Below are 26,793 nucleotides of genomic sequence, written 5' to 3'. Positions count from 1 at the left end.
CATGCCTGTAATCTCTAACTTAAAAATCTTTTAAGAAACAAAATATGAGAATACCTCTTTAAAACTAAAAATGTGTCCAAGGGACACAGATGCCCCCAGTATTTGACAAAGGACACAAATTTTTTCTTAGGTCAGGGGCTATAACTCCTACAATACTGAATGAATTGGGACGCGAAACCCCAGGTGCACAACTGCACAGGCTGACCAACATTCCTGTAAACTTTGGTGACTCTAGGTCAAATGATTTTGGAGCTACGCGCAACACAACATTAAAATGACCAATTTTTAACTAAGTCTGGGGCCATAACTCCTACATGACTGAACAAATCCGGACACGAAACCCCAGGTGCACAACTGCACATGCTGACCAACATTCCTGTAAATTTTGGTGACTCTAGGTCAAATACTTTTGGAGCTATGTGCGACACAACATTAAGATGACCAATTTTTTACTAAGTCAGGGGCCATAACTCATACATGACTGAATGAATCCGGACGCGAAACCCCAGGTGCACAACTATACATGCTGACCAACATTCCTGTGAAGTTTTGTGACTCTAAGTTAAATACTTTTGGAGCTAGGCGCGACACAACACTATTACTAAAATGACCAATTTTTACGAAGTCAGGGCCCATAACTCATACATGACTGAATGAATCCAGACGGGAAACCCCAGGTGCACAACTACACATGCTGACCAACATTCCTGTAAATTTTTGTGACTCTACGTCAAATACTTTTGGAGCTAGGTGCGACACAACATTTTCGGAAGGACGGACAGACGGAAGGACGGACAAGGGCAAATCTATATGCCCCCCGCCCCCCAAAAGTGGGGGCATAATAAAAACTCATTTCAATGGTTGAGAATGATTTGTTTCTAAATGTATATCAAACAGAAAAGTGTCAAAATAGTGTTCCATTAACCTTTAGCCTGCTGGCCGCAATTGGTTTTGCCTTTGTGACCTGTGCAGACCAAGATCAGCCTGCACATCTGTGCAAGCTGATCATTGTCTGCAGTCAGTAAATTTTCAGTGAACATCCCTTTGAATAAGAAGTGGTACTGCCCAAACTGAATGATGGACCAGTCCATTTTAGAAATTTACCAAAGGTTAAATATACAACTGCAATTTTCAAACAGAAATTCTGTATTGAAATACGAGGTGTTGGCCATGCTTTTTTAAAATTCTGTAATATCTTTGATACATACTGCCTTTTGATAATAGAACGGTCTTCAGTCAGTATCTCGATAAATATAAGGACACAAGCATAAATTGTAACAAAAGAAACAAAGTACTGCAACTGCCGTGTTAGCTCTTCTTGCTGAGCCTTTCTGTCAATTCTATTTCTATTTGTATATCTAGGTTGACCTCCTGACCTGTAGGAAATACACATGGCATATATAGTAAAGGACCAACCACTCAGCGTCCCAACAGAAGTAAATGTTCAAGTTACTCAAGGTACTGTGTGATCCAAAGATATAAAATCTTCGGAAAATTGTCAGGTACCACTAACTACGTGTGAGCCTATGGACTCAAGCGAGCAATTTTTCGCTGTATATACAATATTCTTACTCAGTGATACTTTAAAACATTCTATCAAAAGCTTTGTACAATTAGCATGGTTTTTACCAAGTTTAATGATTCTGATTATCAGGCCCTCTACTTTCAAAACTCTGGTATTGAATATAAATTTTTTTTGTTGAGTTGAGGTGTTTCCCATATTCTTTGCATTACTTATTTAACGTTTACAGTAATACAAACCCAAAAGCCTTTTCTGATGTTACCATATACAGTAAGAAGCTTCGTAAGAGTAGATATGGTACAACCAGAATTAAAATGGTGGATCTTATTATACGTATGTACTCTGTATTCGCTTTGAAGTTGTTGTTACTTAAAAAGCAAAAATAATTCAACTTTACTTTTGAGCTTACAAAACTAATTAATTAATGCAATTCTGTAAACAAATTAAACTGAGTGTCTTTATTCCGAAATGTTTACCAAACCGTTTCTTTATTCCAAAATGTTTACCATACCGCTAACCTGAACGTTCGCCGCATTACCCAAATAAGTCAAGCAAATTTTCTGATTAACTCGAGCAAATTTTCGTTTCCAAAATAAACAGATTTTGTATTTCAAAGTAACATCATAATCTAAAAAAAAAATTCTCCTCTAACAAGCCTTTACGGCCTAAAAAACTTAAATTTCAACATCTTTTGAAACGTAAATCAAAAGGTGTTGACCATCCTTCACATATTACAAGGTGATACTTGCTCTTCCATGAGTTTACGGTAAAGTTCTATATATGCCAGAACATGGAACGAGATCAGTAGAGCCACTAAAATAATACTTCTGTCTGTGGGTGGATCAGAGTAACTATACGAACCTCTAAAACACAATACATTGTATACAGATGTCAAAATTGTCATTCACTAAACAGTAGAAAGTCTTTGTTTTGCCTACGATAATTATCTTTCCAACTTCAAGACAATCTATTCTTACTTTTTTGTTGTGTTCAGAATGGTTCAAGATATATATACAGTCAAACTTCATTAGCTCAAACTTGACTAGACTGAAAAATGAGCCGTGCCATGGGAAAACCAACATAGTGGCTTTGCGACCAGCATGGATCCAGACCAGCCTGCGCATGCGCGCAGTATGGTCAGGATTCATGCTGTTCGCTAACAGTTTCTCTAATAGCAATAGGCTTTGAAAGCGAACAGCATGGATCCTGACCAGACTGCACGGATGCGCAGGCTGGTCTGGATCCATGCTGGTCGCAAAGCCACTATGTTGGTTTTCCCATGGCATGGCTCAAATTTGTTCATAATCAGTGCCATCAGACAATATACATTATACAGAGACTTTGCTAGGAACTGACAATGAGTTTGAGCAAAGGGCAGTGCATGAATTATACGAGCTCGAGCGGACGAGGTTTGACTGTACATCACAATTTTTCAATAAGAACAAAGTATACAGTTACAGTTTTCCACTACTGCTTGATCACTGAACTTCCAGGCTATGTAAAGAATTCTGGGCACCATCAAAAAAACCTGTGCGTAGGCTTAACCTTTGAAACAGGCCACTATATGAACCATCTGCTACAGAATTTAGGCAATAAATCTCATCAGATAAGTCATCATTGTGATTAGGAAAGAGAGAACCTACATGCATCTTTCTAATCTAAAGGAAAGATTAGAGGTACTGATATGTGCTGCTAATGGAAAAATCAAAGAAAAACTGAGATTGTGACAACTACTTAATCTGATTTAAGTGATCTTATATTCAATTCAATGTGCGAGACAGATAATTATTTTAGTTAATTTTTATCAATAAAATGTCTGAAATATAATTTATACAAATGATCTTAAAAATCACTTTAAAAACAAACTTGTGCGAACCCTGACTTGTGAGAAATTTTGTCACCTTAAATATCATGTCTGTAATATCTAACTTAAAAATCTTATTTTACAATTTTACACACAAAACAACTTTTAAGAAACCAAATATGAGAATACCTCTTTTAAACAAGAGCTGTCACTAATGGTGACAAATGCCCCCGCAGCACCTTGACCTTTGACCTGGTGACCCCAAAGTCAATAGGGGTCGTGTACTCAATAAGTACTATGAGCATGTGAAGTTTGAAGGTCCTGGGTGCATAGTGCCTTCATGCAAAAAGTTAACATTGACCCCTGTGACCTTGACCTTTGACCTGGTGACCCAAAAGTCGGTACGGGTCGTGTACTCAATAAGTACTATTAGCATGTGAAGTTTGAAGGTCCTGGGTGCAGTGGTTCGCAAGTAAAGTGCCTTTAAAAGTTAACATTGTGATGAACGAACTAACTAACAAACGAACGGATGCACAGTTGAAAACTAATATGCCTCCCTTTGGGGGCATAAAAAAACAAAACAAAAAAAACCAAAAAACTTTAGACTTTAGAAAATTTGAATCCTTTAAAAAACTGTCTTATCTTTTTAAACATTCACAAGTACAATATGCATTAAATTCACCAAACAGCTTCAAATGCTGCCCCACCCCACCCCCTCCCCCTCCCCCAAGCTAAGATGCTGACCCCACCCCCCAGCTAAGATGCTGACCAGCTTTACTCTCGTTAACTGAATACTTGCCTAAATATATAGGCAAATAATTTTGCCAGAACAAAATAGGGTATGATAACATAACCGAGCACATAGAACACCACTAATCGTTTCAATGCAGCATCGCTAAAAAACTCGTGTGATCTTGATCTGTTGGTTTTGGGCCTAAAATAAACATTTTAAAGATACACTATGAGCCTATTTCCCTTAAATATTTTTATCATTACACTATTATCTTTCAATGTTGAAAATTCTATCAAACGTACTGATCAATATAACAACCAGCTTTGTAATGTAGAGCCAACCGCATTCACAATCAAATGGCACATTATAACTGTTACAGTCACTTCTTCAACAAGAGGACCATGATGGTCCTGAATCGCTCACCTCTTCCCACATGACCCAGTTTTGAGTATGACGTCGTTTTTTCTATTATTTGACATAGTGACCTAGTTTTTGAGCTCATGTGACCCAGTTTTGAACTTGACCTAGATATTATCAAGATAAAAATTCTGACCAATTTTCAAGAAGATCCATTGAAAAATATGGTCTCTAGAGAGGTCACAAGGTTTTTCTATTATTTGACCTATTGACCTAGTTTTCGAAGGTACGTGACCCTGTTTTGAATTTTACCTAGATATCATCAAGGTGAACACTCTCACTAATTTTCATGAAGATCTCATGAAAAATATGGCCTCTAGAGGTCACAAGGTTTTTCTCTTTTTATACCTACTGGCCTAGTTTTTGACCGCACGTGACCCAGTTTGGAAACTGACCTAGATATCATCAAGATGAACATTCCGATCAATTTTCATGAAGATCTATTGAAAAATATGGCCTCTAGAGAGGTCAAAAGGTTTTAATAATTTTAGACCTACTGACCTAGTTTTTGACCGCAGTTGACCCAGTTTCAAACTTGACCTAGATATCATCAAGATGAACATTCAGACCAACTTTCATACAGATCCCATGAAAAGTATGGCCTCTAGAGAGGTCACAAGGTTTTTTTATTATTTGACCTACTGACCTAGTTTTTTAAGGCACGTGACCCAGTTTCAAACTTGACCTAGATATCATCAAGGTGAACATTCTGACCAATTTTCATACAGATCCCATGAAAAATATGGCCTTTAGAGAGGTCACAAGGTTTTTCTATTATATGACCTACTGACCTAGTTTTTGATGGCACGTGACCCACTTTCAAAACTGACCTAGATATCATCAAGATGAACATTCAGACCAACTTTCATACAGATCCCATGAAAAATATGGCCTCTAGCGAGGCCACAAGGTTTTTCTATTATTTGACCTACTGACCTAGTTTTTGACGGCACGTGACCCACTTTCGAACTTGACCTAGATATCATCAAGGTGAACATTCTGACCAATTTTCATGAAGATCTCATGAACTATATGGCTTCTAGAGAGGTCACAAGGTTTTTCTATTTTAGACCTACTGACCTAGTTTTTGAATGCACGTGACCCAGTTTCAAACTTGACCTAGATATCATCAAGGTGAACATTCAGACCAACTTTCATACAGATCCCATGAAAAATGTGGCCTTTAGAGAGGTCACAAGGTTTTTCTATTATTTGACCTACTGACCTAGTTTTTGATGGCACGTGACCCAGTTTCGAACCTGACCTAGATATCATCAAGATGAACGTTCTGACCAATTTTCATGAAGATCTTGTGAAATATATGGCCTCTAGAGAGGTCACAAGGTTTTTCTATTTTTAGACCTACTGACCTAGTTTTTGATGGCACGTGACCCAGTTTCGAACTTGACCTAGATATCATCAAGATGAACGTTCTGACCAATTTTCATAAAGATCTTGTGAAATATATAGCCTCTAGAGAGGTCACAAGGTTTTTCTATTTTTAGACCTACTGACCATGTTTTTGAAGGCACGTGACCCAGTTTCGAATTGACCTAGATATCATCAAGGTGAACATTCTGACCAATTTTCATGAAGATCTTGTGAAATATATGGCCTCTAGAGAGGTCACAAGGTTTTTCTATTTTTAGACCCACTGGCCTAGTTTTCGAAGGCACGTGACCCAGTTTCGAATTTGACCTAGATATCATCAAGATGAACATTCTGACCAACTTTCATAAAGATCCCATGAAAAATGTGACCCCTAGAGTGGTCACAAGCAAAAGTTTACGGACGGACGCACGGACGGACGGACGCACGGACGGACGACGGACACCGCGCAATCACAAAAGCTCACCTTGTCACTTTGTGACAGGTGAGCTAAAAACACCACCAGAATTTATAGTTGGCAGTGCAAGTTCATAATGTGGCTAGTTATACAATTTTGAAGTAAGTACTTTTTTTAACCTAACATACAATATTATTTATACACACAAAACATTTTTTTTTTGTTTACATAGATACGTTTTATTAAAATCAATTTCTTTCAAATAAAGTAACTTCAGCATAATGTAACTGTAAACTAATTTGGTAAGTATAGCATTGTAGCACTGGCATTATCAAGGCCCTATTTTTTTCTTTGATTTGTTTTTTCTCTCTCTTAATATGATGAGAGTGTGTAAGCTGGGATACCCAAAGGTAGCTGGTTCAAACACCAGCGGTATCGCAACATAATAAACAGTTTTTTGTTGTTTCTTCTCTCTACATGGTTCAGTCTGAAAGCTTACTTCAAAACCAAAGCAGAAACACATTTGCATTTAAACACATTTTTTTTTTGCATTAGATATTACGGTCATTTTTTTAACACTTAATTCAGCACTAAAAAGATAAAATTAAATTGCACAAGATACTGTATCTATTTAAAGAGCAAACCAACATAGTGCATTTGCGAACAGCATGGATCCAGACCAGCCTGCGCATCTGCGCAGTCTTGTCAGGATCCACTGTTCACTTTAAAACCCTATTGCAATTAGAAAAACCGTTAGCGAACAGTATGGTTCCTGACCAGACTGCGCAGATGCGCAGGCTAGTCTGGATCCATACTGGGCGAAATGCACTATGTTGGTTTTCTCATGGTGCGGCTCACATAATTTAAAATTAAAGATAGGTTTGCCTTTAAGCATGGGACAAACTTAACAATGTTTTTGAGCATCTGACACACCGGTTTTATTTTAAGTTGTTTTTACTGATTCATCTGTTCCGCAAGTAAAAAAGCCCCTATTTCAAATGGAGATAAACAAATTCACTACTTCTAAGACAAAGTTGAGGTGTTGAGCAAGCCTGTACTTTTTATATAATTTAATAACACTTGCTTGCACATGTCATTGAAGGCGTAAAAGACTCCCAAGTAGAAAGGAAGGAGTATGAGAAGAGAGTATATTGTCGACACCTTTTGTCTAAATTCCCAATCAATTCCAAAGTCGTCAGGTTTATACTCCTCATGTCTTCTAGAAGCATCACAGAACAGAAATATATGCTTTTACTACAGTCATGTTTTTCAGTAAATCATCGAAAAATTACAGTGAAATATATATCTGGTATTCCCACAGTGAAAACTATCAAATATATTTTTTCCCAGGTTAGAAACTATAACATGGGTAAATTTAGTCAAAACATGAAATTAAAGGAGCAGTTGTTTGTTTTACATGTTAAAATCAAAATGTCTTTCACTCATGAACACCATATTCTATATTTTGTGGCTATGCCACCCGTGAAAATATTGCATGAGATTGATTAGTTCATTATAGAAATTTAGCAGGGTAAACATTATTTCGCTTTCTTTCAAATATAATACGAGTGACTCCTTATAGAAACAGAAATATTTGTTAAGTTTTAGTCGGAATTGGTAAAATACAGTCAAAGCCCTAATATAACTTCTTAAAGAAACATAGAACTTTTTTTGTCAGAATAGAGAATAAACAGTCAAAGCCTTTGTTCCTATAATGACGTAAATCTGAAATAATCTAATTAACACATTCTAAACTATAAACACCCCTGCATAATTCTTATCACTGTTAAAAACAAGAGGGCCATGAAGGCCCTGTATCGCTCACCTGACCTATTGACCTAAAGATCATCAAGATCAACATTCTGACCAAGTTTCATTAAGATATGGTCATAAATGTAGCCTCTAAAGTGTTAACTAGCTTTTCCTTTGATTTGACCCGGTGACCTAGTTTTTGCCCCCACATGACCCAGATTCGAACTTGACCTAAAGATCATCAAGATTAACATTCTGATTAAGTTTCATGAAGATACAGTCATAAATCTGGCCTCTAGAGTCTTAACAAGCTTTTCCTTTGATTTGACCTAGTGACCTAGTTTTTTAACACACCTGACCCAGATTTAAACTTGACCTATAGATCATCAAGATTAACATTCTGACCAAGTTTCATTAAGATATGGTCATAAATGTGGCCTCTAAAGTAATAACTAACTATTCCTTTTATTTGACCCCCGTGACCTAGTTTTTGACCAGACATGACCCAGATTCGAACCTGACCTAAAGACCATCAAGTTTAACATTCTGACTAAGTTTCATGAAGATATAGTCAAAAATGTGGCCTCTAGAGTGTTAACAAGCTTTTCCTTTGATATGACCTAGTGACCTAGTTTTTGACTCCATCTGACCCAGATTTAAACTTGACCTAAAGATTATCAAGATTAACATTCTGACCAAGTTTCATTAAGATATGGTCATAAACGTGGCCTCTACAGTGTTAATTAGCTTTTCCTTTGATTTGACCCGGTGACCTAGTTTTTGACCCGACATGACCCAGATTCAAAATTGCCCTAAAGATCATCAAGTTTAACATTCTGACTAAGTTTCATGAAGATATAGTCATAAATGTGGCCTCTAGAGTGTTAACAAGCTTTTCCTTTGATATGACCTAGTGACCTAGTTTTTGACCCCACCTAACCCAGATTTGAACTTGAGCTATAGATCATCAAGATTTGACCAAGTTTCATTAAGGTATGGTCATAAATGTGGCCTCTAGTGTAAACTAGCTTTTCATTTGATTTGGCTTGGTGACCTAGTTTTTTATCCTACATGACCCAGATTCAAACTGGACCTTAAGATCATCAATATTAACAATCTGACCAAGTTTCATGAAGATACAGTCATAAATGCGGCTTCAACAGTGTTAACAAGCTTTTCCTTTGATTTGACCTGGTGACCTAGTTTATGATCCCAGATAACCAAATATCGAACTCGTCCAAGATTTTATTAAGGGTAACATTCTGACCAAGTTTCATTAAGATTGGGCCAAAAATGTGACCTCTAGAGTGTTAACAAGCTTTTTCTTTGATTTGACCTGGTGACCTAGTTTTTGACCCTAGATGACCCAATATCGAACTCGTCCAAGATTTTATTGAGCGTAACATCCTGACCAAGTTTCATTAAGATTGGGCCAAAATTGTGACCTCTAGAATGTTAACAAGCTTTTCCTTTGATTTGACCTGATGACCTAGTTTTTGACCCCAGATGACTTAATATCGAACTCATCCAAGATTTTATTGAGGGTAACATTCTGACCAAGTTTCATTAAGATTGGGCCAAAAATGTGACCTCTAGAGTGTTAACAAGCTTTTCCTTTGATTTGACCTGATGACCTAGTTTTTGATCCCAGATGACCCAATATCGAACTCGACCAAGATTTTATTGAGGGTAACATTCTGACCAAGTTTCATTAAGATTGGGTCAAAAATGTGACCTCTAGAGTGTTAACAGTCAAATTGTTGACGACGGACGGACGGACGGACGGACGGACGGACGACGACGGACGCCGGACACAGGGTGATCACTAAAGCTCACCTTTGAGCACTTCGTGCTCAGGTGAGCTAAAAAAGATGGCACGCAGTCCTAAGACCACAAGCCTATTAGTGTGACTTAGAATTTTACTTAACCAACAACGCTAGTGACCATTAAAATTGAAATTTTGAAAAATTTATAACACTGAATGTAAGTGGAGATAACTGTCTTAGGGAGTAAATACCATTTTAACTCATGTAATTTTGTTGTGTTAAGCCACAAGAACACATTCTACCCCTTATTATGTTGGACACGATTGATTCTGCCTTTGCAACCAGTGTAGATGATGATCAGCATGTTAGCCTGCACATCCATGCAGTCTGATCAAGATCTGCACTGTCCGCCATTTAGTCAGTATCTTTTTGGTAAGCACCCGTTTAATAGTTAATGGTACTGTCAAAATTGAAAGATGCACAAGTTCATTATTAGAAATTTAGCAGGGTAAGGGTTAACCCTTATCATGCTAGACACGACTGATTCTGCCTTTGCAACCAGTATAGATCATGATCAGCCTGCACATTCATGTAGTCTGATCATTATCTGCACTGTTCGCTAATCAGCCAGTATCTTTTTGGTGAGCACCCCTTTTAACAGTTAATGGTACTGTCCAAATTGAAAGATGGACAAGTTCATTACAGAAAAGTAGCGTAAGGGTTAAGTCATATGGTGACTTTTTTTTAGCTTTTGATGGTGCAGCAAGACCCCAGCTGCCCATCCAGGCATTGCTTCAGTCATGGATGAGCACATCGGTAGAACGACCAAACTTTTGTGAGCCAGCTGGTTGATTTCCTCACAAAGAATTCTAAACCAAAGCAAGGTTTCAAAACCCACAGCCGAAAAAGGCAAATCAGCAAACTTACTTTAAAGTTGCAGCTATCAGATCAAGGTGAACAAGAGCTGTCTCCATAGGATGACACATGCCCCCGATGGCACTTTGAATGAATAGTTATGGCCGATGTTAGAGTTTAGGACCTTTGACCTACGGAGCTGGGTCTTGCGCACGACAGGTCGTCTTCCTGTGTCACACATTCATGCGTAGTTATTTTAAAATCCATGCATGAATGACAAAGATATGGACCGGACATGCCCATCAATGCACTATCATGAAAAATGACCTTTAACGCCCAAGTGTGACCTTGGCCTTTGAGCTACGGACCTGGGTCTTGCATGTGACACCTCGTCTTACTGTGGTACACATTCATGCCAAGTTATTTGAAAATCCATTCATGGATGACAAAGATATGGACCGGACACGCCCATCAATGCACTATCCCTTAATGTCTAAGTGTGACCTTGACCTTTGAGCTACGGACCTGGGTCTTGTGCGCGACATGTCGTCTTACTGTGGTACACATTCATGCCAAGTTATTTGAAAATCCATCCATCGATGACAAAGATATGGACCGGACACGCCCATCAATGCACTATCCTTTAACGTCTAAGTGTGACCTTGACCTTTGAGCTACGGACCTGGATCATGCGCTTGACACGTCGTCTTACTGTGGTACACATTCATGCCAAGTTATTTGAAAATCCATCCATCGATGACAAAGATATGGACCGGACACGCCCATCAATGCACTATCCTTCAAGGTCCAAGTGTGACCTTGACCTTTGAGCTACGGACCTGGGTCTTGCGCGCGACATGTCGTTTTACTGTGGCATACATTCATGCCAAGTTATTTGAAATCCATCCATCGATGACAAAGATATGGACCGGACACGAAAATTGCGGACAGACCGACAGACTGACAGACGGTTCAAAAAGTATATGCCTCCCTTTGGGGGCATAAAAATGGCTTGCATGATTTGTTTTGTTGCAAGGATACTAAAATTCAGCTACTTAGTGGCAACACCTTATATGCCAGTATCTTTAATCTTTTTACTTTAGTAAACTTAGAATGTTCTATACACTAGATGTCTTTACAGACTATTTACAATTATATACACCCTGTCAACAAAGCTCTCATTATGAAGAAATAAGTAACTTCACATATTAATTACTCGTATACATGTATAAATATATCTGCATCATTTCAGATCACAAAAAAATAACTACCTTAATCTAGTTGTCCTACCTTCAACATTTTCTCTTCTTACACTTAATTAGAACACAAGTTAAAGAATTTCTGCACGTACTAACGCAATGTCAAGAGATTTCACACGAAATGGCTTAGAACTTACTATACATATATGCAAATTTCAGAGCTTTCTATTTATCATATTAACCAGACAAAGAAATAGTATTATATTATGAACATTCTGTCATATTGCTATTAAAATGAGAATTTTTCTTAAAAAGAACAAACTTCCCCTATCATTACCTTTGTCTTTGGTAGTGTTCGTAACCGTACGACGAGAACGGATCATAATGACTGCCGGCATTTCTCTTTGAATATGGGTCATATTGATTATGGTCGCTAAAAGGTCCTTGATCTTCATAAAACTGTCCGCTACTGTAGTAATTTGGCGGCCGATGTGACGTTCTAAAATTCGGCCGTGGCTGATTTCTCACTCGAACTGAATCGTCATAGCTACGTCGACTAGAGTCTTTACTCAAAACTTCATATGCTTCATTTATCTTTACGAATTTTTCATGACTTTTGGGATCCTGCCTATTTTGATCAGGGTGATGCTGCAAAATTAAACATAAATTTGGATAATAACCTAGATTTAATGGCAGTGGCCCCTAAGGTTCGAAGGTAACACTGTCAATATCAAATACTTGCCTGTTTTTTATACGGGTTTTATACATTTCTCAACAGTTATTTCATTCAAGGTATTCAAAGCTTCTGATGTTGGTAACTTTTTGCAGGAAACTGGCAAATTTTCAAAATATCCAACCATTACCTTCCGGGTATTGAAGCAAGGCTCTTTGATACAGGAATTTGTCTGACATTTTCACTCAAAAAACAAAATGTGTTGTGTTTTAAAGATAAACAAGAATGCCAGACTGTCACAAAATATGCCCGTCATCAAACTCGGCCTAACTCAAGGGCCATAATCCAAGAGTGCCTGGGGCGATTTGGCTGGTTATTGAACTTGGCCAAGATATTATGCCCACAAACATTGTCAGCAAGTTTGAAGATCAGATGAAAACTGTTTGAGCGGACAAGGCTAAAATCGCAGATTTCAAGTAACTCATGGGCAATAATCCAAGAGTGCCTGAGGCGATTTGGCTGGTAATTAAACTTGCCGAGATATTATGCCCACAAACATTATCTGCAAGTTTTGGGGAGATCAAATGAAAACTGTTCGACAAATAGAGCGGACAAGGCGAAATTCGCAGTTATTAGAGTAATTCAAGGGCCATAATCTAAGAGTGCCTGGGGCGATTTGGCTGGTTATCAAACTTGGCCGAGATATTATGCCCACAAACATTCTTACCAGGTCTGGTGAAGAGCGGATGAAAACTGTTCAACTTAGAGAGCAGACATGCTTTTGGACACCGCCCGTCCGTGTATTAAAAATAATTGTTTTCTTTTAAGATAAGAGTTTTAATAAGACAGTGGGGTTGGTGTATTCACTTCCAACGACAAACTTGAACCCCGCTGCCCAAAAACATGCCAACTGAGGGTTCTGCTTCAGAGTTAAAAGGTCTCAGTGTTTTGGGGGCCATTTTTTGGGTAAAATTCAACCCCATTCCCCTTTCCAAAAAGTAAGTTTCTCCTCCTCCACTCCACAATTTTGACAAAAACAAGAGGGTCATTGGCCCTCAAGCACTCACCTGTGTAAAAGGATTCAAGTGTGTTTGCATAATGCATTGGTACAAGTACCAAGTTAGGTTTATATAAATATCAAGGCTCCAGCTATTATGATTCAGAGAAGTTATTAAAAGTTTCTTTTATATTAGCCTATAAGTTTCTTTTATATTAGCCTATATTATAATATATACATGTCATGCACATGTGCATGGCCATTTTTCAACCTAGGGCAATAATTTGAACAGTTACTGTAGACAGTCTAACCCTGATATCACACATCAAATATGCAAGAAATATTTTGTGTAAAATTGTTCTAAAATAGGGCCTGCTATTTCTGGCAAAAACTTTTTTAAAGTTTACAATATATACATTTAGTGAAAAAGTGACAACAACCCCTGGCGACCAAGGTTTATGACATATCAAAATCATTTGAACAATCTTCATAGAATGTCACACAAGGACCATTTGTGTGAAATTATTTTAAAATCGGGCCAACAATTTCAGTTTTCACTTTATGCTTATATAATTAATGGGAAAAGTGACCACGCCCTCTGGCAGCCATGTTGTTTGACTAATCAGAATAACTGAACAGTCTTTAAAGAATGTCGCAAAAGGACAATTTCTGTGAAAGTATGTTAAAATCAGGCCAGCAGTATCATACAAGAAGATTTTTTATGTTTCTACTATATACATATAGGGAAAAGTGACCATGCTCTCTTGCAGCCATTTTTTTTGACAAATCAGAATAATGTGAACAATCTTGGTAGGTTACAAAAGGACCATTTACATTAAATTATTTCAAAATCGGACCAGCAGTTAAGGAGATGTCGTTTGAATATTTTTCTACTTTTAGCTCCAGTGGCCCCTATGTGCAACCAAGCGGAACTGTTTGGACAACTTTGGTAGAGGACCACCAAAGGAACATCAAAGCCAAATTTCATAAAAATCCATTCAGTGCTTTTGGAGATGTCGTTTAAAGAAACTGTTGATGACAGACGGATGACTGGAAGAACGCACGAAAGACAAGGTAAACAACGCCATCATAATACGAAGTGTTAAGGTGAGCTAAAACAAGAGCACCGCCTTGCGGGTGCTGACGCTCATCTGATTTTTTTTTGTGTAATAGAAATATTGTCCTACCCATGATTTTCTAATTCTAAAAAGGGCCATCATTCTTGCAAAAAGCAGGATAGAGTTATGTTTCTTGATGTTCAGTGTCCACTTATGATGGTGAAAAACTGTTGCAAGTTTTAAAGCAATAGCTTTGATAGTTTATGAGAAAAGTTGACTTAAACATAATACTCAACCAAGAAAATGATTTTCTAAGTCCAAAAGGGGCAATAATTATTGCAAAAAGCAGGATGGAGTTATGTTGCTTGCTGTACAGGGTCAGCTTATGATGGTGAACAAGTGTTGCAAGTTTCAAAGCAATAGCTTTGATAGTTTAAGAGAAAAAGTTGACCTAAACATAAAACTTAACCAAGAAATCTGATATTTTCTAAGTCCAAAAGGGGCCATAAATCTTGCAAAAAGCAGGATGGAGTTATGTTTCTTGCTGTACAGGGTCAACTTATGATGGTGAACAAGTGTTGCAAGTTTTAAAGCAATAGCTTTGACAGTTTAGGAGAAAAGCTGACCTAAACATAAAACTTAACCAAGAAAACTGATTTTCTAAGTCCAAAAGGGGCAATAATTCTTGCAAAAAGCAAGATGGAGTTATGTTTCTTGATGTACAGGGTCTGCTTATGATGGTGAACAAGTATTCCAAGTTTCAAAGCAATAGCTTTGATAGTTTAGGAGAAAAGTTGACCTAAACATAAAACTTAACCAAGAAATCTGATATTTTCTAAGTACAAAAGGGGCCATAAATCTTGCAAAAATCAAGATGGAGTTATGTTTCTTGCTATACAGGGTCAGCTTATGATGGTGAACAAGTATTCCAAGTTTCAAAGCAATAGCTTTGATAGTTTAGGAGAAAAGCTGACCTAAACATAAAACTTAACCAGGCAACGCCGACGCCGACAACCGCTCAAGTGATGACAATAACTCATCATTTTTTTCCAAAAAATCAGATGAGCTAAAAACAACCTATGCAACATTTTTTTATATTCTTAGTAAATCTACATGTACATTATTATGTAAACCAAACCAAACAAAACACAAATCCTCTTCAAACATGATTTAAAAAGGTACCTGTTTCGAAAGTTTTAAGTAGGCATCTCTGATCTGTTTTTGTGTTGCAGTATTGGAAACACCTAGGACAGCATAATGACTTTTTAACCTGCAATTTGTAATAATTTTATCATTATAGTTAAATTATACAATACAGTATCAATAAAGTATACAATAACTGATAAAATTTGTTTTCAAAATTTAGCCTGCTAGCGGCAAGTGATTCTGCCTTTGAAACCAGTGCAGATCAAGATGAGCCTGCACATTCCTGCAGGCCATCTTAGTCTGCACTGTTCGCTGTTCAGTCAGTAAATTTTCAGTTAACACCCCTTTGATAAACAAGTAATATAATTGCCCAGATGGTATGATGGACCAATCCATTTTAGAAATTTAGCAGCCTGAGTATAGGTTAATGACATACAGTAAAAACAAGAGCTGTCAGAGGACAGCAACACTCGACTATTCAACAGCCTTGTCAATTGAATGAATATTAAAGTTGAAAAAGGGGCATAATTTTTTAAAATTGCATAATAGGGTAATGTAATGGAACCTGTACAATGCATATCAGCTCATGACAACTGACCATTGTGTGAAGTTTTAATCTATTCCCATTAGTCGGTACTGAGATACCAGCTTACATACAAAAACTTAACCGAAAAACTGCTGAGTCAAAAAAGGGGCATAATTTTGTAAAAATGTGTAATTGAGTTTAGGAACCTGTACACTGCATGTCAGATCATAACAGTCAACAAGTGTGTGAAGTTTCAATCCATTCCTATATGGGGGTACTGTGAACACAGCTTACATATAAAACCTTAACCAAAAATTTCTATGTGGAAAAAGGGGCATAATTTTGTAAAAAAGCAAAATAGAGTTATGGAACCTGTGCAATGTAAGTCAGTTTATCACAGTAAATAAGTGTGTGAAGTTTCAATCCATTCCCACAAGTGGTTACTGAGATACCAGCTTACATACAAAACCTTAACCAAAAATTTCTAAGTCAAAAAAGGGGCATAATTTTGTAAAAAAGCAAAATAGAGTTATGGAACCTGTGCAATGTAAGTCAGTTTATCACAGTGAATAAGTGTGTGAAGTTTCAATCCATTCCCACAAGTGGTTGCTGAGATACCAGCATACATGAAAAAACTTAACCAAATAGGGACGCGGACGCCGACGCATGGGCGAGTCCAATAGCTCTACTATTCTATGAATAGTCAAGCTAAAAAGCAAAACAGAGTTATGGAACCTGTGCAATGTAAGTCAGTTTATCACAGTGAGTAAGTGTGTGAAGTTTTAATTCATTCTGACAAGTGGTTACTAAGATACCAGCTTACATACAAAACTTAACCAAATTTGGACGCCAGTCCAATAGCTCTGCTTATTCTTTGAAAAGTCGAGCTAAAAATGCATTTTAAAACTTAAAATGTAGAAACTCTGCACATATTCATCAATGTTTAAAATCTAAAGGTTAGACTAACACTCCGAATCTCTAAAAAATCAAATTGCCCTTCCTGTTGCAACAAATCTACATTGCTGAAACTTTGCACTGCTGTTTGTTGTAGTATATGCCATAATGACGCAAAGTGTCATCAAAATCTGTACACGATTTACAAATTTTATGAACATGTACAGACACTGACTATAGTATTATTAAAGTGATAATTTTATCATAGTTTAACGATACACCGTAGTGACCTAACCATTACAAACTATTACATGATACTGCAATCAACAGAGAAATGGATAGAGAATCAGATACTCTTGCCAGGAGTCAAATGTTCGAACCCCAGCAGGTTAAGATGACGATCCTACATGTATCTTAATAAAGACAGCAGACATGCCTTTTCATTCAAATCAGATTGGACAAAAGTAAACTGCTCTGACTATAACTTTAATAATTAACACACATGACAGTAAAGCACTTTACCTGACAAACTTGTTTGTGGCTACCAATCTCTGAAGACACGCCTTACAAAGCGTTATATTAAACAGCATACTTGTATTTTGCTTAATATCTGTCACTTTCATCGAATGTTACTTCACACAAACAGACAACACTGCTGAAATAAACAAAAATCTGTGAAATTTTGTAAATATATGGGTTAAAGTTTTTTTAAGTATTAAATGTACTTTTGATGACTGGGACACAGACTAATCATCAGGGTTTTATTAAAAACACTAGTATTCACTTTGGACGTCATCAGATTTTGCCGTGATGAGGTCTAAGGTGCTGGTTCACATTCCTGTAGGTTTTTGTCAGGGCCTCTGGCTCGCTCCTCACAACCTTTTTTTTTATTTTTTTTTTTTACAAATGATTTTTTTACCTTGAGATTGTATCATTAAAAAGAATATGAAAATATTACAAATACGAATGTATTACATTTGGAAAAAAAAAAAGAAGAAAAACTGCTTGCCCTATGGGCCCTGACAAAATACACCTGGTATTCTAAACCAGCGCCTTTAACCTCTGCCACCGAAGCAGATCTATGACTTTCCATACCTGCCAAGTTTCCAAAATATGAGTGAGATATGTTTGAGTTGGGAAGCGACGAGTGGGGGTGGGTTTCTTCATAGTTTATTCATTAATACTTCTGACACCCTGCCTATCCTGTGCGGTGTCCCTCAGGGATCTGTCCTAGGGCCCTGTCTCTTCCTGGCTTACATTTATGACCTACCAGATTCTATTAGAAGTAAGGCAAGACTGTTTGCAGATGATACCATAGTATACCTTACAGTCAAGTCCTCGTCTGATGCCCAAACACTACAAAAAGATTTGTACGCCCTTGAAAAGTGGGAACGGGACTGGTCAATGGAATTTAATCCAGACAAGTGTGAGGTGCTGACTGCTGAGAATTACTCGCAAATGAAACCGCAGCATGCCCACTCATTTTTAAAGTTGAGGGTACATGTACTAGTGTTTCCTGTAGGCCTTTTTAACATGGCGCAGCGCCATGCCCCGTTTGAAGTGCCGCCAAGCTGCCCTTCTAACCGCCCGTTTGCGCCACGTGCCCTTTTATTCTATGAAGCTTGTATATTTATCTTGACAAGTGCCCTTTCAAAACCAGTCTGGAAAGCCAATGTCCGCGGGCCATGTTCCATGTATTGTACCGTCAATTAGCGGCTGTGATCAACAGGTCGACACGTGAGTGCATCAACCGTGAATGACCCTGATTAAGAACTGACAAGATTATGCAATCAATTACTGTTTTATGATAGTTTAATTGGGAACAGTAGATGAAAATTTGTTTGTTTTTAGCACGTCCACGGGGAAGCAACATGTAGCCTTTTTACGGAAGATATGATTGAAACGGTCAATTAAACGATAATTATTTTAAAAGGTTGTAATCATTTAAAATGTAGATTGATTATCGAAAATATTCGATGCGCTAATTAGGCCTTTAAAAATAAAATATTGAAGGTTTGCCGATCGCCGACCAACCCATGAAATTTTTGACCAGACTCAAAAAATTTTATATCGACTTTATCTACAAGATTTATTTTATTCCTTTACGGATATCATTTATAAAAATAATAAGATAAACGTTTACGCTTTAGAATGATACCAGAGTCATTAAAATTGACCGATGTCTTGATTTGTAATATTACGAAGCACATTCATGACGCGCCGATGCAGAAGTCGTCGCCATCTTGAAAATTTGAAAACGTACATCGGTATGAAAATAACCGATAACTTAGCGATTAAGTTATAAAACCTGATCGAGATTTAAATGAATAAACTAACAAGAGATCACAGAGTGATCTTGGCGCCCACCAATGTGCCATTTTTGAGTGTTCCAAATTTCAAGACTTACTGACTAGCTCAAGGTCAAATTTCATTTCCGTACACAACACTGTGCATGTGGTCCTAATTCGAAAGCTGTAGCTTGAGAAATGTGAAAGTAGGTCAGTAGATCAATCTTAAGGTCAAAGTTTAATTTGGTACACAAAACTATGAAAGTGGTCCGAATTTGAAGGCTTAGCTTGAGAAATGTGTAAGTAGGTCACTAGGTCAAAATCAAGGGTCAAATTTCACTTCAGAACACAAATCTATGCATGTGGTCCAAATCTGAAGCCTGTACCTTCAAAAATGTGAAAGTAGGTCACTAGGTCAATGTCAAGGTCAAAGGTTGTTTTGGTACACAATCCTATGCATGTTGTCTAAATTTGAAGCCTGTAGCTACAGAAATGTGAAAGTAGGTCACTAGGTCAATCTTAAGGTCAAAGTTCATTTCGGTACACAAAACTATGCATGTGGTCCAAATCTGAAGGCTGTAGCTTGAGAAATGTGAAAGTAGGTCACTAGGTCAAAATCAAGGTCAAATTTTATTTCAGAATACAGAACTATGCATGTGGTCCAAATTTGAAGCTTGTACCTTCAAAAATGTGAAAGTAGGTCACTAGGTCAATGTAAAGGTCAAAGTTTGTTTCGTTACATAAAACCATGCATGTGGTCCAAATTTGAAGGCTGTAGCTTGAGAAATGAGAAAGTAGGTCACTGGGTCAAAATCAAGGTCAAATTTAATTTCGGAACATAAAACTATGCATGTGGTCCAAATTTGAAGACTGTACCTTCAAAAATGTGAAAGTAGGTCACTAGGTCAAAATCAATGTCAAATTTTATTTTGAAACACGGAACTATGCAAATGGTCCAAATTTGATACCTGTACCTTCAAAAATGTGAAAGTAGGTCACTAGGTCAAAATCAAGGTCAAAGTTTTTTCAAGTGCACAAAACTATGCATGTGGTCCAAATTTGAAGGCTGTAGCTACAGAAATGTGAAAGTAGGTCACTAGGTCAAAATCAAGGTCAACTCATGTCAAGGTTCATCTTGCCACTCAAAAATATACATGTGGTCCAAATTTGAATGATGCAGTTATTGACAAGAAGATTTTAAAAGCTTTTCCCTATATAAGTCTAAATGAACCATGTGACCCCCGGGGCGGGGCCATATTTGACCCTAGGGGGATAATTTGAACAAACTTGGTAGAGAACCACTAGATGATGCTACATTACAAGTATCAAAGCCCTAGGCTTTGTGGTTTGGACAAGAAGATTTTCAAAGTTTTTCCCTATATAAGTCTATGTAAACCATATGACCCCCAGGGTGGGGCCATATTTGACCCTAGGGGTATAATTTGAACAATCTTAGTTGAAGACCACTAGATGATGTCACATACAAAATATAAAAGCCCTAGGCCCTGTGCTTTTGGACAAGAGGTTTTTCAAAGTTTTTCCCTATATAAGTCTATATAAACCATGTGACCCCCAGGGCGGGGCCATATTTGACCCCAGAGAAATAATTTGAATCATCTTGGTAGAGGACCACTAGATAATGCTTCATACCTAATATCAAAGCCCTAGGCTCTGTGGTTTTGGACAAGAAGGTTTTCAAAGTTTTCCCCTATATAAATCTATGTAAATTATAGAAATAAACAAAGGGCCATAACTCACTCATAAATTGTTGAACCAGTCTGATTTTCAGGGGGACACAACTAGGGTACCAACACATCATTCTGACAAAGATTGGTCAAAATCCCCCCAGTAGTTTCTGAGGAGATGCGATAACGAGAAATTGTTAACGGACGGACGGACGGACCACGGACGCAGAGTGATTTTAATAGCCCACCATCTGATGATGGTGGGCTAAAAATGCAAGGCCCTAGTTTTGTTTTCGTAAATAATTTGTCAAAATGATTTTATAAGGCCGAAATTTAAGATGAAAGTGCACGGCCGCATGCGTCAAGCAAGCCAAAATTTTGAGTTATTACTTGCAATGAACCATTGGTATTCACATTTATGTTTATATTACTGAATAATGTGTGATTAGACGAAAAAAAACCCAACAGATTCATAGTCAGTCACTGTATGTATCGCAAAAACATCCGAGCAACGGGGGAGTGATAAAAATAGTGGCAGGCGATCTAATCTAGCAAATTTCACAGCATATACTTTTTACGTCGCATTCTACTTTCGTTTTCGCATGCCCAAAACACTAGCAAAATATAACTTTCCGACTCGACCTGTCGTCTAAATCTTACTGGCAAGGAAGAACAATGGGTTTAATCAGCAATATAGGTACAAAGTCATTGATTGCATGTAGATTTGACGAACTGCCTATTCTCTTAAGTAAATCAGTGGTGAAATGGAATACAGGCTGATTCGGACCATGGCTGATTCGGACCAAATTTACTTGGCTTATTCGGCCCAAATTGTTTAAGTTTTCCTGACACTAATGTCATGAGTAAAAGTAATACTTATGAGTATTAAGTTTAATGTCTGATGCAAAGAACAATTAAAGTCCTTATCTAAATGCATAAATGATGCATTTTAGTTTGTCAAAACTTCTTACCTGTTTGTATGGTGTATATTTTATGTCCTTACTTCAAGTTAAACATCTATATAAGCTATAATCAACATTATTTTCTGAAAATTGCTGAACCATCCAAAATTTATGGTCATTATTGACTGTTAAATAGAAGTTTGTGGTCTGAATCAGCCAAAATATATGGTCATTATCTACTTTTATTCAAGGAAGTGTCTAGCCGTCCGGTAACCGGACGTCTAGCCTGCCTTCTAGTCGTCCGGTTACCGGATGACTAGCAAATCCTCAGGGGATTTTCTAGTCGTCCGGTAATTGATTTCTTATTTAATAGGTAATGATTTTATACAGTTTTAAATGTTATTTACTTAAAATACCAATACTTTGATTTTTCAGTCAATTAAACGCAAGAGATCGTGTTTGTTTACAAAGCCGTTGATATTTTATTTTTAGAAATGATAAAACATTGATCGCCGAACGTCCATATGCTATTTTTGTAAAAAGTGATGTTTTTCTAACGGCCTAAACTTTAATTATTAAAACACAAATCTCTATATATATTTTAACTACTGTTTTTCTTAAAGTTTTGAACATTTCAGTGCTGCTTTTGAAATTAGATGTCATTTAAAACAGTTGTTCATTAAAAAATATTTGAATACTAAAATATGAAATTGAAATTTCAAAACTGTTTTAATTTTGAAAATCCAGTGAAAAAGTTGTTAAAATTTAAAAATTCCGATCCCATAAAAGCCTCGAGATGAACAGACTTTGATAAGTGACGTCATGTTGATCTCACCATCATTGAGTTCGGCAAACTTCCATTTTATTGGCTGAATAATGCAGTGATTTATTGTAAATCTGTATAATATGTATTCACACAACAAGTATCAATATCTTAAGTAAATAACATTAAAACTATATAAAATCATGTCTTATTCATTTGGAAATCAATTACCGGACGACTAGAAAATCCCCTGAGGATTTGCTAGCCGTCCGGTAACCGGACGACTAGAATGCAGGCTAGGCGTCCGGTTACCGGACGGCTAGACACTTCCTTTATTCAAAGTATGTGGTCCGAATCAGCCAAAATATTTGGTCCGAATCAGCCATGGTCCGAATCAGCCACGGTCCGAATCAGCCAGTTTCCGGTGAAATGATATGATTGACAAAATAAAGTTGCGCACTGATAGTTGTTCAATAAAACTTGTTGCTTATTAATTATCACCTGAAATCTGTCTCTGAAAATGCAAGCTAACACTTCATGAGGGTAACAGAATAAGAATGTTTGAAAGTATGAATCATCAGTGTCATCTTTAACAAAAGAAAGGAAAGCACTTTCACAACATGCCATGGTAGGCATTATAAAGAATACTACAAAATATCTATCCCATATCTGAGATATGAAAGATTCTCAAATTCAATGAGAAAATAGTATGTAAAATGACGCCGACAAGCGTTCTTGGACGAATGCCCTTTCAATGCCAAACTGCGCGTTAAAAGTGCCCCTTTTCAATGGAAGCACCATGCCCCTTTAAGAGTCTGCAGGAAACACTATGTACCCCCTGCTTTTGCAAAATAGGGGTACACTTCAAAATTTGGGGGTACACTACATCGCAGATCTGAAAATTTTCTATTTAACTACTGAAATTTGTATACTACGTTGTTTTTTTTTTGTTGTTTTTTTTTTATATATACAGTAGAACTCTCGTGGGTGGGGTATAACAGATGAGATAATTATAGAAAATGTAAAATGTTTTTCCAAAGTTAAGATAGGAAATTCTGAATCAAAAGACCCCTCCCTATATTATACTAAATATAAATATGTTTTCAGCAAGGTTAATGTATTCCTAATTTCGTGAAAGGAACACGATTCGTCCGAAATAACATACAGTCAACTGAAGACTGGTAAAATTTGTCCATCAATAATAAATGCCTTAACTATTACAGATATGCAATGTGTATCAAAATTGCAGTTAAATATTGAAAAATAAAATACTGTTAACCTTTTGCTGAGTTTCTTAAAGCTAAAATGCCTTTTTGCGTTTCGTATCCATTCTTTTTTTGAACACGACCCGTGTGACGTCCGACTAAAACATTTACCAAACCCCTCCATACAGCTGACAATTACGCCGAGAATTCGGTGATGGAAACGAAATTATAACGTTCGTGGACCGGATCTGCGTTTTAGACCAAACCAAACAATTGGCAAGTGCGGGATGAAATAAACAGCGATTTGGCAGCTGAACTGGAGTTCTGAATCTCTGCATGCATGTACCCCCAACAAGTGATTTTTATGCGTGCATTTGATATTTTGTACGTGATTCACGTACTGCAGTGCGTGAATGGGCATGCTGGAAACCCTGTCATGTTTCCTTACACCCTGCATGACAAGGAACTGAAATCTACTGATACCGCTAAATACTTAGGTGTTACACTAACTAAAGACTTAAACTGGTCTGAACATATTAATACTATTTCCTCTAAAGCAAACAACTCTCTTAAATTCATCAAAAGAAATGTTCAGACAACAAACAGAAAGGTCAAAGAGAAAGCCTATAACAACTATGTCCATCCACAACTCAAGTATTGCTCATCCATCTGGCACCCCTGGCAAAAGTCTCTCTCATACAAAGTCGAAAAAGTGCAAAGATCAGCTGCACGGTTTATCTTTAACGACTATAATTATACAAGCAGTGTAACCCAGATGATTAACACCCTAAACTGGCAAACTTTAGAACAACGGCGCATACAATCTCTCTCATCTGTTTTTAAAAAATCCGAATGAATCATGTATGCGTCGACCATAACCATCTAACTCTGACCAGAAACCTTAACTACCTAATTCCACTCAATACCACATGAACTCCTTCTTCCCCCGTACAATCAGACTATGGAATGGCCTTCCTCACTATGTACAGTCCAGCCCCAGCCTCAACATATTTGCTGAGCGGCTGGCTACTGTACATCTGCAGTAACTTCCTTCACTATGTTTTTAACTTAGCACCTGTAGTAATTTTTATTCTTTGCACCTAATGAGTTTTCTCATTTTTTAACACTGCCCAGACAAGCGCCTTCCAGTCATAATCGCAAATGATTGTTGGAAGTAACATGTAGATGTAGATATGGATTATGGTGACAGATCTGATTATATTGTCATTATCGCTGTAAAATCAGTTTACAGCCCAGTGTTTTAGTGTCTTAATTTGTATGGAGTTTCTCCCTGCCACAGCTTATCTAATCTAATTTTGAAGTCATTTACAGTTTTAGCATCTACAACATACTGTGGTAATTCATTCCATGGTTTGATAACACGACGAGAAAACTGGTTCAGGCAAAACGTTGTTCTAGAACATGGCATTTCAAGTTTTAGGTTATGGCCTCTTGTTGAAGAAGAGTATAGTGGTGTCCGGTAATATCGCGGTAATCTCCCTTTGCCGGAAATTAGCTGAGCAGCACCGCAGTGACTTACATTTGTAAACCGGAACCACGAGATTTTGTTTACAAACACTTTTTGCAAAATTCCATCGTAAATGGTAAGTATTACTTAGTTTTATCGCAACCATTCAATATCTCAAAATTATGCATCTGCTCATCACCCCTTCCCGCCCCAAAACGCTTTTATTTAAATTAAACTTAATCCACAACTGGACAGCTTCAGAAAGTTCGTCTGATGCATTGTTTTTATGAATGAAATTATTGCGGTCACACGATGACGCAATCAGGCGTGTCCCGCAGCTATCAAAATCAAATACCGCGATATTTGAGAACTGTGGGATTGTTAAAGTAGGTCAAGTATGGCTGACATTTTAATATGTTTTTTTACACATTCTCCGCTAGCTAAGAAAGACAGATGATTTGCAAGTTATAGCAGAAAACAAACTAAAGATCAGACTTTATTGATATGTTATTTATGTTCCGACCATTAGTACAGCGATACGAGGGAACTCCATCAGACCATCCTACTCGAAAAATCTCTCAAAAGGACAGTCATCAATTCCTTAAACGATTTTAAAAACCTGTATTAAGTCACCTCTTAATCTGTGATGAGAAAGACTGGGGAATTTTAATTTTTTCAACCGGTCTGTATATGTAAAGTCTTTCAAAGATTGAACAAGATTTGTTGCTCTCTTTTGAAGTCTTTCTAGACTGTCTATGTCCTTAAGTAAATATGGTAGTCCAAATTATTGTACTCGAGAGTTAAATATCGTTATATTATTTTGACTTGTCGATATCCGCCTCCGAGTACAAACCAGAAAAGGTAAAGAATGTGGTAGCACTGTCCTCTTCTTTGCGTAAGTAACACCCAATGGAATCCGTTGTGCGGGAATTATGTTACAATAATGCAACGGATAAAAAAAAGAAATACATACATAGAAAGCCTGTAATTTTTCCTTTTCAATGATGTATATATTACCGAGATTTCTTGAGAAAAATTCAAACTATGGCAGTTAAAAAAATGCCAAGGTTTAACACGAGTGTACTACATATTGGAAAATGGCCGATCACCGGTAAACACATTACTACACGAAGTGTTTTCATTGGTCACGCCTCCGACCGCCATTACATGAAGACAATTGAAACGTTAGAGGTTTAAATTTTTTACAACAGAAATTCTTGACAAATATGTCCTGTTCTTATGTTTTTTATTTACTATTTATGATTTAAAACCACAGGTAAGCAGTTTGGGCTAAAGAAAAATCGTGACTACTGATAAATCGTAATTTCAATTGACCACAGTTTCCACCACAGTT

The 26,793-nt window shown here is 37.2% G+C and overlaps 1 protein-coding gene across 13 annotated transcripts in view; it reads right to left on the bottom strand.

Annotated features, from left to right (window-relative positions):
• LOC123538352 (dnaJ homolog subfamily C member 4-like) overlaps window positions 1-26,793 on the bottom strand; it is a 52,098-nt gene that overhangs the window by 24,861 nt on the left and 444 nt on the right. For 7 of the 13 annotated variants that reach the window (XM_045322420.2, XM_045322406.2, XM_045322389.2 and 4 more), the window contains exons 2-4: window positions 17,651-17,780; window positions 15,745-15,832; window positions 12,172-12,482 (exon numbers count right to left, since the gene is read on the bottom strand). In XM_045322420.2, the coding sequence (XP_045178355.2) occupies window positions 12,172-12,482; window positions 15,745-15,832; window positions 17,651-17,751 (500 nt within the window). In that variant the 5' untranslated portion in view covers window positions 17,752-17,780. Of the gene's footprint in view, window positions 1-1,208; window positions 1,377-1,761; window positions 1,891-2,165; window positions 2,386-4,094; window positions 4,261-7,346; window positions 7,482-12,171; window positions 12,483-15,744; window positions 15,833-17,650; window positions 17,784-26,793 lie in introns of those variants that run through there. The other 6 variants (XM_045322427.2, XM_045322444.2, XM_045322414.2 and 3 more) reach the window with 6 other exon arrangements.

This window comes from Mercenaria mercenaria, chromosome 1 (genome assembly GCF_021730395.1).
Source record: "Mercenaria mercenaria strain notata chromosome 1, MADL_Memer_1, whole genome shotgun sequence".
Lineage (NCBI taxonomy): Eukaryota > Metazoa > Mollusca > Bivalvia > Venerida > Veneridae > Mercenaria > Mercenaria mercenaria.
Note: the sequence above shows the minus strand (reverse complement) of the source record. Positions and strands in the feature narration are given on the sequence as shown.